The following is a 15,464-nucleotide window of genomic DNA, read 5'->3' as shown; positions in this document are numbered from 1 at the left end:
CCTTCCAACCTAACCCATTCTGTGAGTCTATAAGATCCATGAAATACAGATAACATCTTGATCATATTTAATCTCAGTTAATGCTGTCATTTACCAGTTTGACAGTCACTGTCTGATGTTTTGTGCACCTACCCTGGACAGTCAGTGATACTCTAACAAGAACAGATCCCATCAGATTCCTCGCTACACACTCATATTCAGACGTATCTTCCTTCTGGGCTGCAACAATCCGCAAGGAGCCATTGGACAGGACAGTCACCCTCTCGTCGCTCACAACTGGACGACCTTGGCGGGACCACGTGACGGTTGGAGGAGGCTCTCCATGTGCCTGGCAGTTCAGCATTGCTGTGGCACCAGCTTCAGTAACCGTCTCTACAGGTTCAACAGTAATGACCGGAGGACCTGGGAGAGAACGGTTTCGTTAGGCAATAGCACACGGATACCTTTTTCTCCTTGTATTGAATATTGAAGGACTGGCCAGAACAAGGGCAAAAAAATCAATCTTAAGTCGGTTTACTTTGACTGAAGTTATTACTGTTGACCTTCCACTGTCAAAATATATGGACATTAAAATGACAACGATAGGCTATTTTTACTATGTTGCAATCAGAGGACCAAAGCTGGGATTGAGGCCTGACTGTATGAGGACATGGTCATCTTTACTGCTAAAACATGGAGCTTTTCATAAAGCCTGAAGGAAGATGCTAGTAATCATGTCCAGAGGCAGCTGAGACATGAGTAACAGATCTGCTATTGCTTGAGGCTTTAATAGAAAAGGGATGATCAGAAATTCTACCACTAGAGAAAAAACAATCCCAAAGTATTATTTCTGCCAAAAATAAACTAATGTCAGTGAATGCTGGGATTTGATTCATCTCACAAAATTTTCTTAATTTAACAGTTAATAGTCTAGTTTAATCCAGCAGACATCCTCTGTAGTCAGCTATGAGAAACAGGCCCTTTCATAAGGCGATTAACCCCATTCTAGGTTGGTTTCCAAGATGATCACCCTCTGTACACGTCTCTGCTCTCAATCACTAGCTTAGACTAGATTCTAAAATATTAATGATGAAAGATCCGATGAATCTTAACCTATAGTGCTGTGTCCAGCCTCCTAAACTTCAGTGGGAGCAGCATACACCTATATCCAAAGGTGGGTTATCACTCCAGTCTAGTGGCACTAAGCTTAGCCCCTTGAGTCTTACTCTGAAGCGTTAGTGTCAGACTGCGTTCCACCACACCAGCATCGTTGGTAGCCACACACTTGTAGTCACCCGCATCTTCATTCTGAAGGACAAAAAGCAGAACGATAGCCCCCTGGGGTTTTTTTGCCACAATAATTTGAGTCTAATTCTAGTCTGAATAAAATCAACATTTCTTAAATGTAAAAGCAAAACTGGATTAAATGCCTAGCCTCTCTCCTTCAAAACAACGTGATCCGGAATGCCTTGATTAATCAAGTACAACGCAGAAACACATCAGCACAGACCAGTGACTCACGACAGTGCCGTAGATCGCAAGAGAACCGTTGTTCAGCTGTCGGATCCTGTTGCCAATCTGAACACCAACTCCTCTTTTGCTCCACTGGATGGTTGGAGGTGGGTCTCCTCTCACTTCACAATTCAACATAGCGTTGCCACCCAAGGGCTCAATTCGGCTAGAGTGATAATCCCCTTTGAAGACTGGAGGTTCTGAAAAACCAAGTGATGGCAGAGAAATAGCAGAATCAAAACGAAATGCCCTTAATGAAATTGCTGGTAGGGATCATTCATCTCTGACTTTCTGAAGTGTGAATTTCAACCTGTTCTCATTTTTTCCTATTTAGCCATGCACAAGGTATCAAATACTACGGGTAATGGTTTTAAATGGAAAGAGGGAGACTGAGATTGGATGTGAGGAAGAAATTCTTCCCAGAGAGGGTGGGGAAGCACTGGCACAGGTTGCCCAGAGAAGCTGTGGATGCCCCATCCCTGGAAGTGTCCAAGGCCAGGCTGGATGAGGCTTGGAGCAACCTGGTCTAGTGGAGGGTGTCCCTGCCCATGGCAGGGGGGGTGGAACCGGATGATCTTTAAGGTCCTTTCCAACCCTAACCATTGAGTCTACTATCAAAACAGATGGCTGTGTGAAACTGTCCAGTAATGACCACAACTACCATTATTTTGCCTACCTTTGACATAGACAAACCCAATAGCTTTGATTGAGCCAACTGCGTTTTCTGCTGTGCACACGTAGGTACCAGAGTCATCTTTAGATACTCTTTCGATCACAAGCTCACTGTGTCCATTTACATCATCGTATTGTGCTGAAAGGAGAACGCAGAGCCAAGGTTTACTTCAGCAACTTTAAATGTACACATCTTGGGACTGGTGTGTAGTAAGACTGTTTGAATTACAGTGCTATTCAGCCACAGAGCGCAATGGCACTGTGCCATTTCATTTCTGAAACCCCTCAGAAACGCACAGAAAAGTCACCGCTGTGACAATTGCCCATATGCATGTATTTACTTAAGCTGTCCCTTAATTTTGAGCTTTGTGCATCTGCATTCTATGAACTGCTGAGGTTTTCTTCGTATTTCAGAGAAATCCCATTAGCTGTTGGATGCTGAGTAAGTATCACCTGATACTGAATGTTTTTAATGTGTTACATTATTGCCTACAGAATAGGGACAATTTCTTAATTATCTTGCTTACAGCTTTGTCTCAAGGCAATTTAATTACATGATTGCATAACGCTGAAGATATTCCTCACACAATCACTGCCTAACAAGTTGGTTCCCTCTGGATTATTTTTTTTAATTCCTTATCCAAAACTAATTGCAATGCTGCACGGGGGAAAACAGCTCTGGAGCAGAATGGCCAGTACGACCCAGTGTTACCCACCTGGAACAATGTTATTGTTAAAGGTCCACGTTATTTTGGGTACAGGTATCCCAGTTGCTTTGCAAGTTAACCTGAGCTGCTCTCCTTTAGTCAAAGCTGTATCCCCCGGAAGTTCAGTAAATGCTGGGAGAACATGAACTATGAGGGTGACTGTGCGAGTGTCCTCTCCAGCAGTGTTGTTAGCGATACAGGTGTAACTGCCAGAATCTGCAGGCTGAAAGAAAGCACGGTGGAGAAATTTCAACTCTGATATACCCTACACAATGCTACCACTTGTAAAAATAAGAGAATCTCAAAAGTTTTGAGACAAACATTCAGCAGAAATGCTCATCTGAACTCTTTCATCTCCTCTAAATCTGAAAAATGAACTACACTTCTTTTTGCCCCTCCTGAGAATTCAGCACTACAAATTCTTCAGATTTTCCTCTTCAGTGGAAAATTAAGTGTTTATAAAGTCTTTGGAACATTAAAAACAAGAAAAAGAAAAAAAAAAAGGACTATTCCAGAAGTGGGTGAAAGCAAAGAGAAGCAGGGTCTTATTACTGCCAAACCTGTCAAGTTGTAGCTTAGACTCCAGGAACTTACAACAACATTGTCCAAGACGAGGTCTCCACCCGGCACAGCCTGGTATTTTCCTGCTATCTCCGTTAGCAGCGTATTGTCCTTCTTCCAGTGGATCGTTGGTGTTGGAATCCCCTCGGCCACACAGGACAGAACAGCCTGGGAGTCCTCCGTGACTGTGTACTGCTCCTCTGCACTGCGAATCCTGGGCGGAACTGTGAGGAGGTTTACAAAAAGATTTATGTCCGTGTATTATCCCAGCCCTACTGTAACAGCATGCGAGAGCGGCCTGCAGAAATCCCTGTCTGCACCTTCCGTATTTCTGCTTGTCTCCATCACTGAGCATGCCAGAGAAACATGTGACACACTTCTAACAAAGTATAAACCCAGACAAGGAAGTGTAACGTTCCTCCTAAATGCCAATACTACAACCCAGTAAAACTCACCCAAGAAGCAGCACAGTTTTCCTGAACATTCCCCTTACACCCCTGCTCTGTACCCTCTGCAGGTTCGTGCTGCGGCAGCGCACCCTGCTTCCGTGCTGTCCCACATACCGAGCACGGCGAGCTCCGCGCTGGAGCTGCTGGACCCTGCCGGGTTCGCTGCTATGCAGGTGTAACGGCCGGCATCCCCCGGCTGGGCCAACGCGATCTGCAGCGCACCGCTGCTGAGAACTCTTCTCCGAAGGGACTCCGTTATTTGCTGGCCGTCTTTGTGCCAACTGATCTCTGGCCCAGGGTAGCCTTCAGCCTCGCACTGCAGAGTGAGGGACTGATCAACAGGAACAACGTATTCCTTGAGGTGGGACTTAATAACAGGAGGAACTGAAAAAGACATAAGAAAAGAACTCTATGTCGCAAGAAGCACAGAATGCTAACCCTAACCCTAAGCACAGAATGCTTCAGTTAGGGAAAATAATCCTAAAAGCGTACTTTAATCCTAAAGTAGGCAGACTGTGAAAGAGAGTGAATGTCCTGGGCTCTATTAAGTTCCAGATCCAACAGGAAAGCATTAGGTCCGTCTCTGTTGCTCACAATTGGGTTTTGACTAACAGAGAGCACCCACAGATTTTTTTGTCTGTGTATCACTGCAACAAGAGTTAAAGATGATTTACCTTGAACTTTCAGTTTGATCTTCCCCAGAGCAGTGCCAGCTGGATTTTGAGCAACACACATGTAAGTGCCAGCATCTTCAACAGCTGATTTCGCAATCTGTAAACTGCCATTGGGAAGAACCATGTAACTGTTGCCTAAAACAAACATAAACAAAGTCTGAGACTTTTTTGTTGCGTGTCCCTTATATCCAAGTTTGAAACTTCAGAAAAGAGAAGATAGGTGTCTGAGTTACAGCCCGTAGGCTGGAGTTAGAGGCGTCAAGAGGATACCTGTGGTGATTACATTGATGCCCTCCTTTTGCCACGCTATTATGGGACGAGGTGTACCCGTTGCTTCACACGGTAGCAGAATGGGATTGTTCACAATGACGTCCAGCATTCCTGGCTGAGTTTGGATAACTGGTGGTTCTGTGGAATAAAATAAAAAGGAAAATACAATAGGCTTAACCTTCAAGTTTAGGAAATACAGAAGAACCTGGGATCACACAACCTGCGAGTCTGGGAAGGCTGGACTAAGGATGGCAGGGCACAGCCATTGTTACGAAGAGCACGTGGGACATGCTCCTAAACTTAACAACTTACTTGGCATGAGCATGGGGATAGGATTTGGCCACCACAGATACATTTTAATTTACCAAAAAGCAAATAAACAAAACTCTTACAAAACCAAAACAAAGCAGCATGGACTGGGGGGCCCTACCCAAGGTGGCAGAGTCGTAATGCTGCGTAGTGACTGAATGATCAGTGTGTCCACAGACAACTCGGCTGAGCCAGACACTGCTTGTGATGCTCCACCCGGGCCTCACCGTTACCCTGCAGCACGCCTACGTGTTCACTGGGCTAGGTTTACTGACAGAAGGCACTCTCTCTACAGCTTCCCGTCTTACCCTGAACGTGAAGAGTGGCCTGTCTGTGAGCCACGCCGGCTGCGTTCCGGGCCACACAGCTGTACCGCCCGGCATGTGCTAGCTGGGCCGCAGGTATTTCAACAGCTCCTGCAGCAGGGAGAGAGTGCGTTACAGACGGCAGAACCCTGTAGTCATGCTAGAAACCTCTTACAGCGCTGGTCTTCAGAGGTCTACATGTTTATTCTACGGAAGTGTTGGGTTGATGGCTGGACTGGATGATCTTAGAGGGCTTTTCCAACCTTAGTGATTCTGTGGTATCAGGGAGGGGTTGTTTGGGGGATTGCTTGCACTGATTTAATTACTTCCTTTTAGGTGCACACAATTGCACCCTTTCACTGATTTTCTGCACCCGAGTTCAGTCACACACAGTACCTGAAGAGAGAATTCTGTAGCCATCTCCTCTGGGAAGCAACCTTATGCCATTTTTGGTCCAATGGATTGAGGGGACAGGAACCCCTGACGCGGTGCAGGAAATTACTGCTGGAGACAGCTTTGTTACCACAAGGTCTGTGGCTTCATCTGCTATGGATGGGGGCACTAAAAATTAAGAGCAATGTAAAGGTTACTTGCCCATTTTCATTTTTTTAATGAATTCTTGAAAATAACTTAACTTTCTTGTGAATACCAGAGACTCACGGACATCAATATCACAAAAGAACAACATAAAAATCTTATCTCAACATTGGAATGCCCCAGAGAAATTCTGGGTGCTGTACACATATAATAGCAATATCCCCTCTACCTTGAACAGTGAGCTCAACTGCTCTTTGATCTTCTCCTGCATCATTTGACACAGAGCACTCATAGACAGCAGTGTCATCCACAGTGGGAGAAATGACTACTAAGGAACCCGAAGACAGAAGTCTGAACAAAGGAAAGAGAAGAAAGTAAAAGCCATTTGAAATAATTCTTTTCTGCTCAGGTAATCAGACCACTGAATTTGCTGGCTATATGTGATTACAAGCACGGCTAGATTTTTAAAGTGCCAAAATCAGCCCTGAGAACTTTAAACCCACCATGAAAAGAAAACATCTTTCACCTGTAAGTATTCTGGTTCTGGTCAATACTAAGCAGATGCCCATTCTTCTTCCAGCTAATTGCTGGTCTGGGAATTCCAGTGGTTTCACAAGGCAAAGTGGTCTGCACATTTACAGTAACTGTAATATTCGTATGGCCAGGAGCAATAGTTGGAGGAACTAAGGACAAACAAAGCCTAATTATTCAGAATAATTATATACATAGGCCCACACATCCCTCTCATACCTATAGAGAGCTGAACTGCCTGAATACACTGACTTGATTTTTGTTTGACATGTACTGCCAAGAATAACTTGACACTAGTAACCTTACTAAGCTGGTAGCATGGGATGTGCCAGGTCTTTCTAGCTCCAGTGCACCAGGAATAAATATTTTCTCTCAATGAACACTTAGGTTGTATTCCTAAGGTCGTAAATTTCTTTATCTCTTTTTTTTTTTTTTAAAACCAGAGCAGCTATAAAAGGGCTAAACTTAAAATCAGATCTGCCAAAAGAGGAAAAATGTTGTAACTGGACTTTAGACTTGTAAAAACACATGTATTTATCCAAACCCAAAACGTACCAAGAACCTGCAGATCAATTCGTTTGCGTTCAGTGCCTGCTGAGTTGGTGGCCATACACACGTATCTTCCTGTGTCGGTAACATGTGCCGAGTGGATGTGTAGAGACCCATCGTCTAACATGGAATATCTGAAACAAAAACACGTATTTTTTTCTACTATCCAATCAACAGAGCCATAGGCTATCCTGGTAGCACAGAAGGAAAAGATGACTCAGGGCACACATCAAATAGCCTAAACACGTGGCGTCTTAATTTGGGCACATAGAGTTTTCTCATTTATTGCATTTACTCTGACTTTTTTCCGGTACATTCCATTTTCCAGAGAAATTATGAAATCTAGCTGACATAGTGATTCCACATAAATGATGGCAGATTTGCAGAAAATATCCCAAAGCCTTTTTTTATGGTTTCTCATTTAACCTTAAAAAACTGATCTATGCTTCTGCGTTTGCTTTTTTTCTTTGAAACGTAACTGAATTCTTTAGGATTTGCTCAGTTCTAGAAAATGCCAAACTAATTCCTCTTCAAACAATCAGAAGACAGAAACCATTCACTACGATAACAGTTCATACTAGAACATGTATAGAAACTTCTGTGTATCAGAAACTACAGAGTACAGTCAAGCAGTTTTTGGTCTGCATGAAAAAGCTTGGCTTCATTCCAAAACTCCATATACATATAAAAAATAAAAAGATCTTCCATGTTTACTGTTCAAAATCTTTAATAGCAGAAGTATTACTCCTACATTTGGTTGTCAAAGGAGCTTTTTGTTCTTTGTAACAATAAGAGAATAAAAGCTTTGGTACTGCTACTTTTCTGTAGAACCACCTTGTTTCTATCACCCTATTGTACACATTCGGGTCAGTTCAAGATGATAGTACAAATATTAGTTCTGACCTGTGAAAACAAAACTAATTTACAAGCCATTAATGTCTAATTAAGCTTTCTGTAATTACTACATTCTTAAAAAACCAATGAAGAATATTTATGCTATAACTTCTAGGCAATACCTCGTATTGTTTCCAGTAAGAATAGCCCCATCCTTCCTCCATGTAATTCTCGGGGTTGGTACTCCTTCTGCAGCACACTCCAGGACAGCAGAAGCATTTATACGCACAACAGCAGTCTGAGGACTGCTTCGGATTGTAGGAGCCACTATAATGAGAAAAAACGCTGATGACATAAGAAAAAAAACTTTACACCGCAATGGCTTAAGCTAAACACGCGAAAACAGACGCAGTAACGGGCACGGGCATCACTGCAAAGACAGAAACTAGTTTCTTACCGTTCTGCGCAGCGCGTGGTAATTGCCATGATGCAGTAGGGAGTGAAAAAGAAAGTTTGTCTGACATGCACTGTAAAGACCATCTTTGCAAGTCACTGCAAAGGTTATCATATAGCTAAAACAGTACAACAGGTCAGCATATTTAATTCAGCGAAGTAGGGCTGTGGTGATATCCTTGCTTCCTGATTATAAATTAAGGAGAAAAACGATTTTTTTATTGGAGAACGAAGGAGAGGTGTTGGTGGGGGCACAGTGTAATGCAGGTACACGTGACTGGGTTGTGAACAGAACAGAAATGGGAAAAAAGTTTCTTATCCTCACCCAAGCGTGAGAACAGAACGGTGTCACACAGATGTGAGAAAATAAGTTCCAAAATTAAATTCAGGCCTGTGGCAGCACAGGACAGGGACTGAGATGGGTACCCTTCAAGCCCTATCCTGCTTAAAGGGTTTCAAGTAACTTGCAAAACCGGTGGCCAAGCCAGCTATGAAACCTAGTACTGCCACCAGTCAAACGCACTTAAGAATCGTTCTGAATTTGTCCAAGGGCGTTTCTCAGTCCTGGATCTAGGCATTCCTTCTGGCTGTATCCTAACTCCGTATCAGGGTGACAGCTAGACGCACAGCACCCTCCATCAGCAGAAAGCACAGCCAGAGAGGATGTGCTTCTTTTACGGAGAGGGTGCCATAACAGATCCTTCAGTGCAGGAGACAACTGTGAACTCAGACGGTGGCACACACGAGGTAATACACATGGTCCCAGAGGTCAGACACAGCCCCAGTGGCCAATGCTTGGCTAGAAAGAGACTACTACTGCTTTCTTCCTGCCCTGTGAACTCCTGCAGAAATACCATGCAAAGATGAAGATGCACAAGACTGGATCCACGATTTTACCATGTACTGTCAGCACGAACTCCCTGGTCGTTTCTCCTGCGATATTACTTGCCACACACATATAGGTTGCTGTATCGCTGAGGTCAGCATTATTGATCTGCAGGTATCGCCCACTGGATAGGATCCGAACTCGCGGAGTTCCCTAAGGGGAAAGAGAGTTTGACAAGTTTAACCTTACCATTGTGCTCCTTACGGCGATAGAAAACTCTTTGGTTGCAGAGTAATAAAAGCCATGAAGGAAGGCCAAAGAGAAACTGGGGATTGAATTAACTGCTGGCTTAACTTTGCTTACGTCCATGAAGATAATAGGGTAAACAAAGTTTAAAAAAATTAGCACTGCATAATGGTTCCCCTTTGAAACAATTACTGGGACCTGTGCCTGAAGAAGACACTTTTTTTGGGGTACAGAACCAAAGGGCTTTTGAGTTTTTATGGAAAGGGGCAGCTAATAACACATGATTTTTTTTTTTTTATCTTAAATCCATGCACATTACAGGCAGAAATAATACAAGTTTCTCTACACTGTTCTTCAAACATCACAGTCTTGATCAGGTGGGATCCAGCATGCTCCGTTTACTAGCGAGCATTTCTGGGTGCAAGGGTACCACCCTTCCCAGCTCTACACTGACTCCAGCACACCTGCCACGCGGTCATTCGAAGTCAAAGCTTTGCTACCACACCTGGTCTGCGTCACATCTGCACGGGTGACTGCCAGTAGTACCCACTACAAGGGATATAAAACAGTAGGAAAAGAACAGAAACTCTTCCCGCATGTGCTATTCACACCTTGGGTGAAACTGAAAGCTGCCAGCCCCATCTCTCTTTGGGTTAGAAGATCTGAGAATAGCAACAGCGACAGACAGGTGAAACTCCTCCGGATCTGCACTCGTACCCTAGCACACCGGTCTCATACCGGGCACCAACTCAGCGAGTCTGCCAACGCAGAATGCACATCCGTGCTGGAGCCTCAGGTGACACTCTTCACCACCAGAGCGGATCACAGTCAGATTTTGGGTAATACCTGCTATTGCCTGTTGAGTACATAGCCTGTGCTACGGTTTCTAAACACAAAACGATCCAAAAGATGAAGTTTCATTTAATCCTTATGCTTTACTGCAGGCATGTCAGAAACCCGTCTTCGAAAAAAACCCAAACTCAGCAATTCTTCTAGTGTTTAAATAAAGCCATATTAGGTCAAGATACTCCTGTTAGTTAACACTCAATGTGTACTTCCCAATCAGTGAAGAGAGCAAGGACTCCAAAGCTGCTGGAGGCTGGATCTTTCTGCAGGTCTGCTACCAAAAATGGTGGCGCCGCACAAGGACATCACTAGGCATACTGAGGTCTAGAGTAAGCCTCAACATCTCAACAGTGGAACAGCAAACCCAAGAGGAATCACACCCTCCATCACAAGGCTGTTTCACAAAAAGCATTCATGACTGAAATCGAAATAACGCTGCAACCTGAAAACCTGTGTTTCTCCAGTCCTCTCTTGTCACTGTGAAACCTCAGTTTTTCCAAGAAAAGGAGGGTCATGTCACAGAGCACCTCTCTTTGCACTCCCAAGGAGGGCTCTTTCCCAGCTGCTCAGAAGTAGTAGGCTATTACATTTCTCTGAGGCTGAGAAAGCAACCAGGCATTCAGGAGGACACTAACGTTCTTGCGTATCTGGAGTATGTATTTATGTAAGCTAAGCTGAAGAATGGAAAGGATAGAAGGGAACAGAATAAACCTACGTCTGCTACTTAAAGTACACGTGCCAAATGAAGAGTGTCATGCCTGAGCTAAATTCAGAACTGAAATTTCATGCTGGAGGACAGCTGGCTCTAGAGATTGTAACTCCCTACTCTGTTATAAATGTTAAGAGATTGCCTGTTCAGAAGTGTCTTACACTTGTTGTTTCTAGGCAGTTCTTGTGCTCTGTTCAAGGTAACACTCCCCAGCAGCAGTCAGCAAGACATATTCTTCCTTCTTCCACTAACATTTCAGTCTTCTAAATTTACAACAGAGACAGAGACTGAGGAATGGCATGTCAGAAGGAAAGCAAAGAAGCAGAACTTCAGGTGGATACTATGGATGAACTACAGTTAAGGAGACAGTTCATCAGCTGAATTTGTTTCCTCTTTATTAATGAATAAAGATCAATTGAGGGAAAATCAGCAATTAATTTAAGTTCAATTAATGACTGAACTTCAGTTGATTGATGGAAAGCACCTGGTTTCTAAGTGATCCCAAGATTAGATGGGAAGTAAAAACTCTTTCTGTGTAAACCATCCTCATCTTGCCAGTTGTCTCAACCAGCAAAGACTTGATGCCTTAACATGACACTAGATGGAATGAAAAAGATGCATTTGATATAAAACTGTGGTGATTAGCAACCCATTTGCTTTTCTTTTTTCTTTTTTCCCCAACATAAAGAATTTTATTTCCTTTCTAAATGCTACTAGAATATGAGGATGCATAATATACCCAAAGGAAACATATAGTGTAGTCTTTTCTCAGCTACCTTTCCTGGGAAGCCATTCAGGAGTATACCGAAGGCTTCTAGCATTGTTCAGAGGATCCAGGAGGAGCAAGGGATCCCCCTAAAGGAAAAAAGAACAAGTAACAGCGGGGTGGCCACTTCACATGCTTGCTAGCTTCAGGTACTCATTCAGGGCTAACTGTATTTGTACTGGGGCTACTCAGCTTCTCTGGAATTCAAGGCACCATAACTGGGACTGCACTGAAGGGGCAAGTGAGCAGAATAAGAAACCTCAAGCCCTGTGGGCAAAAAATTAAAGGGAGCAAAAGACTAGTACAAATAATGTAACCAATATACCTCTAGAAGTTCTCCATTTTTAAGCCATGAGATCGTCGGAGGTGGCACAGCATCTGACTTGCATTCCAGTAGGACTTGTCTGTTCTGCAAGACGGTAAGGTCCTGTGGACCACCGGTACCAGCAATGTTGGGAGGAACTGTTACAAAAATGAAGAACAAAATAAACACCACACATAGGAGCTACTGTTAAAGTGATTCACTGAAAACTTCCAATTTATTTCTTAAGTTTAAAATCAATGCTTTTCAATACCTGTGTTAACTATATCGCATTTGTTTAAGTGGTGAACCTGCTTCCTAAGTCACACACTAGAAACTACTGTGAGAGAAATTCATTTCAAGTCGATTCCCAGGAAGGGTACCAGCATGTAAACCAGACAGGGCAGAGATCACCCAAGTTCCATAAACTGTTCATCACTAAACAGTGAAGTTATAAGCTTCAAGAAGAAACCCAAGGCATATTATAGAGCTCCAGAAGTCCCATTTATACTTCCTTTACAGTCATTACACCTCATGTATTCACTTCCAAATACATTTCTTACCTTTTTCTACTGAAAAATCAAGATAATCATAGATATCGGTGTACTTCACATCCTTTTTCAATAAGCACAATAAACTCAGTCTAACAGAATACTGATATCTATAGCCTTCCTAGGCTTTCAAAATGTAAGACTTGGAATTACAACAGCAGTTGCATCTGCTGGAACTTTCCCTTTTCATTGTGTATCGTGTTCAGAATAATTACACTTATTCAGAAATGTTAGTTTCATATTTCATATGAAATAATATCACTTTTTCAAACACATAATATTTCTTCTTTAATACTATGTAACTTGTTAAATGAGATACTACTGATACATACCTTAGTAGTTTATGGTTTGAAGGACTGATTTTTTTTTCCCTCAATTAAACTTACCATGCACTCTTACTAAATATTCCTTATCATCATCTCCTGCTGGGCTCGATGCCAAACACGTATATCTTCCTGTGTCCTCCACCTAGAAACACACAAACAAATTCAGCAGAAACCTCAGAATGTGGGAATAAATCAGAAAACCTGTGAAATGCCAACTCTGACAACAATTTATAACAGGCAGCACTTAAACACAACAGACAAGGAATGCCTGAAAATAAATGAATAAAGTTCTTGAAAACTTCTTTATTTTACCACTGTGGGATTGTACAGAGATGGCTTTGGAGTTGCAGGACCCATAAAATCTCTCTGCATAACGTGTCTCTAGCAAGAACCCCTCTCTGTGATGTTTTCTGCAAGAGGTAATCGATAAAGACGAACGTGGCTATAGGTATCGATCTAAGCGAGGGTCAGGTCTGGGTACTAGGGAAATCTTTTTGTGTGCGCTTAATCATTAACATCTTTATGCTTCCTCCTTCCCCTGAACTCGGCACTGTGAAGACATGGAGTGTTTGCTTTCCAGACAAAACGAGCAGCATTCAGACCCCAGCCCTGAACAGCCAGCTCTGTTTGGTGAACTTCAGTCTGGCTGTGCACAGCTGAATGCAGCCCGAGTTCACTGGTGCAGGTTTTTAAAGGTTATTTTTCCCTGGTCTCTTTTATAAAATTGTCTGAATTCATCTGAAACTCTTTCTATTGGCTTTTATTATTTTTTAACTTGCACACAGATGACTGCAAATGCAGCTTTTCTCCATAATCTATGGCTTATTCATGCAAGAAGCAAATAGATATTAGGAAAACCTGAGCTAACGGAAAGAGAAGAAAGGCTGAGGAGGACCTACAAAACACAAAAGAAGAAAAGCAAGAGAGAGTAACAAGAGTCAAACAGGCAGGAAATGAACAAGAACAGATTACAGACACAGGCTGAAACCAGAAAGAACCCCAGAAAAAGATGAGTCCCTAGCACTGACTGTCTGCTTTCATAGAATCACAGAATGGTTTGGGTTGGAAGGGACCTTAAAGATCATCCAGTTCCAACCCCCCTGCCATGGGCAGGGACACCTTGCACTAGACCAGGTTGCTCAAAGCCACATCCAGCCTGGCCTTGAACACTTCCAGGGATGGGGCATCCACAACATCTCTGGGCAACCTGTGCCAGTGCCTCACCACCCTCTCTGGGAAGAACTTCTTCCTGACATCTAATCTAAACCGCCCTGATTTCAATTTATACCCATTACCCCTTGTCCTGTCACTACAGGCCCTTGTAAAAAGTCCTCTCCCAGCACCCTTGTAGGCCCCCTTCAGATAGTGGAAAGCTGCAAGGAGGTCTCCTCGGAGCCTCCTCTTCTCCAGGCTGAACAAGCCCAATTCTTGCAGCCTTTCGTCATAGGAGAGGTGCTTCTTTACAACAAGAAGCATCAATAAATGAAAAATTGACAGAATTCTGAAATGAACTTGATGCAATAATGCTCATAAGAGGCAGAAGTGCTTGGGCACTCTCAACCCCATAATACTACTGCTTGTTCTGTAAGGGAAACTCTAAGGCAAGGCTTTACAATACATTCTCCAACTGCAAATGCAGGTGGATGATTTTATCGAGCCCTTTTAGCACATTTCCTAGGACGGTTCTAATAGCAGGCAGTTCTGTGCACGGCTCTAGGGTTTGCAAAACGGGCCTGTGCTGAAACAAATACTTTACCTGAGCACTGGTTATTCGAAGGGACTCTCTTAGGACATGAACATTATTACTCTGCAGAAGCGGGCGCCCATCCTTCATCCATGATAGTTTGGGGACCGGAATGCCAGAAGAGGCGCAGAGAAGTTCAAGAGGGTTGTTAACGACGACAGAGAGCTCCTCCGGTCGATCCGAACCGTTGATGTGAGGCGGCTCTGCAGAAAGAAAAGCATTCACGGTCTTTATTGACTCAAAAAGCCTATAAAACCCAATACACAGACTTGTGGTTAGAATTAGGACTAGCCCACTTAGTATTATTTCTGACTGTGTCATGACCTCACTGAGTATCCCATGTAACTTCCATCTGCCTCTGCCTATTAATTTGCATATTTTATGAGGTGGAATTATTAGTTAGAAAATGTTTTCATAATCCCAGGTAAAACATATAATGTTTTAGTCAATGAATGAATAATGCATTTAATGAAAATATTTATTAGTGCTTTAGCTGTTGTACCTTCAGCTATACCTCCAGCTGTGCTATCATCCTGTCAAGCTGAATTTCTACTAACCACAATTACTAATTTAAACCAAATTAATCTGTAAATTAATTTACTATTAATTATAGCATATTTCAGTACTCAGGAACTTGCAGTAAAACTACATTACACATTCACACATCTTTTGGTATTTTCCATTTCCTTTTCTCTCAGTAAAGATTTCTTGAAAATACTCCTTATCCCTAGAAATGTTTTTACTTGCTGTCCTGAGTAGATACGCACTCACTGCTTGCATTTTGTGCCACTGCAAAGTTAAGACCTA

The 15,464-nt window shown here is 42.9% G+C and overlaps 1 protein-coding gene across 1 annotated transcript in view; it reads right to left on the bottom strand.

The window, feature by feature from the left end:
- Positions 1-132: 132 nt before the first annotated feature.
- Positions 133-15,464, bottom strand: part of LOC104508605 (hemicentin-1-like) — a gene marked incomplete at both ends in the record, with an annotated part of 33,262 nt that continues 17,930 nt past the window's right edge. Inside the window, 18 exons of the mRNA XM_010150292.1 lie at positions 133-402; positions 1,206-1,287; positions 1,501-1,691; positions 2,168-2,302; positions 2,880-3,093; positions 3,465-3,655; positions 3,995-4,264; positions 4,555-4,689; positions 4,825-4,962; positions 5,442-5,549; positions 7,062-7,189; positions 8,072-8,216; positions 9,240-9,381; positions 9,920-9,963; positions 11,746-11,824; positions 12,061-12,197; positions 12,974-13,055; positions 14,670-14,860. Coding sequence (XP_010148594.1) covers positions 133-402; positions 1,206-1,287; positions 1,501-1,691; positions 2,168-2,302; positions 2,880-3,093; positions 3,465-3,655; positions 3,995-4,264; positions 4,555-4,689; positions 4,825-4,962; positions 5,442-5,549; positions 7,062-7,189; positions 8,072-8,216; positions 9,240-9,381; positions 9,920-9,963; positions 11,746-11,824; positions 12,061-12,197; positions 12,974-13,055; positions 14,670-14,860 — 2,682 coding nt within the window. The remainder of the gene's footprint in view (positions 403-1,205; positions 1,288-1,500; positions 1,692-2,167; positions 2,303-2,879; positions 3,094-3,464; positions 3,656-3,994; positions 4,265-4,554; positions 4,690-4,824; positions 4,963-5,441; positions 5,550-7,061; positions 7,190-8,071; positions 8,217-9,239; positions 9,382-9,919; positions 9,964-11,745; positions 11,825-12,060; positions 12,198-12,973; positions 13,056-14,669; positions 14,861-15,464) is intronic.

This window comes from Eurypyga helias, unplaced genomic scaffold, assembly GCF_000690775.1.
Source record: "Eurypyga helias isolate BGI_N326 unplaced genomic scaffold, ASM69077v1 scaffold27074, whole genome shotgun sequence".
NCBI lineage: Eukaryota > Metazoa > Chordata > Aves > Eurypygiformes > Eurypygidae > Eurypyga > Eurypyga helias.
The sequence above is the reverse complement of the archived record's forward strand: the minus strand, read 5'-3'. Positions and strand labels throughout refer to the sequence as shown.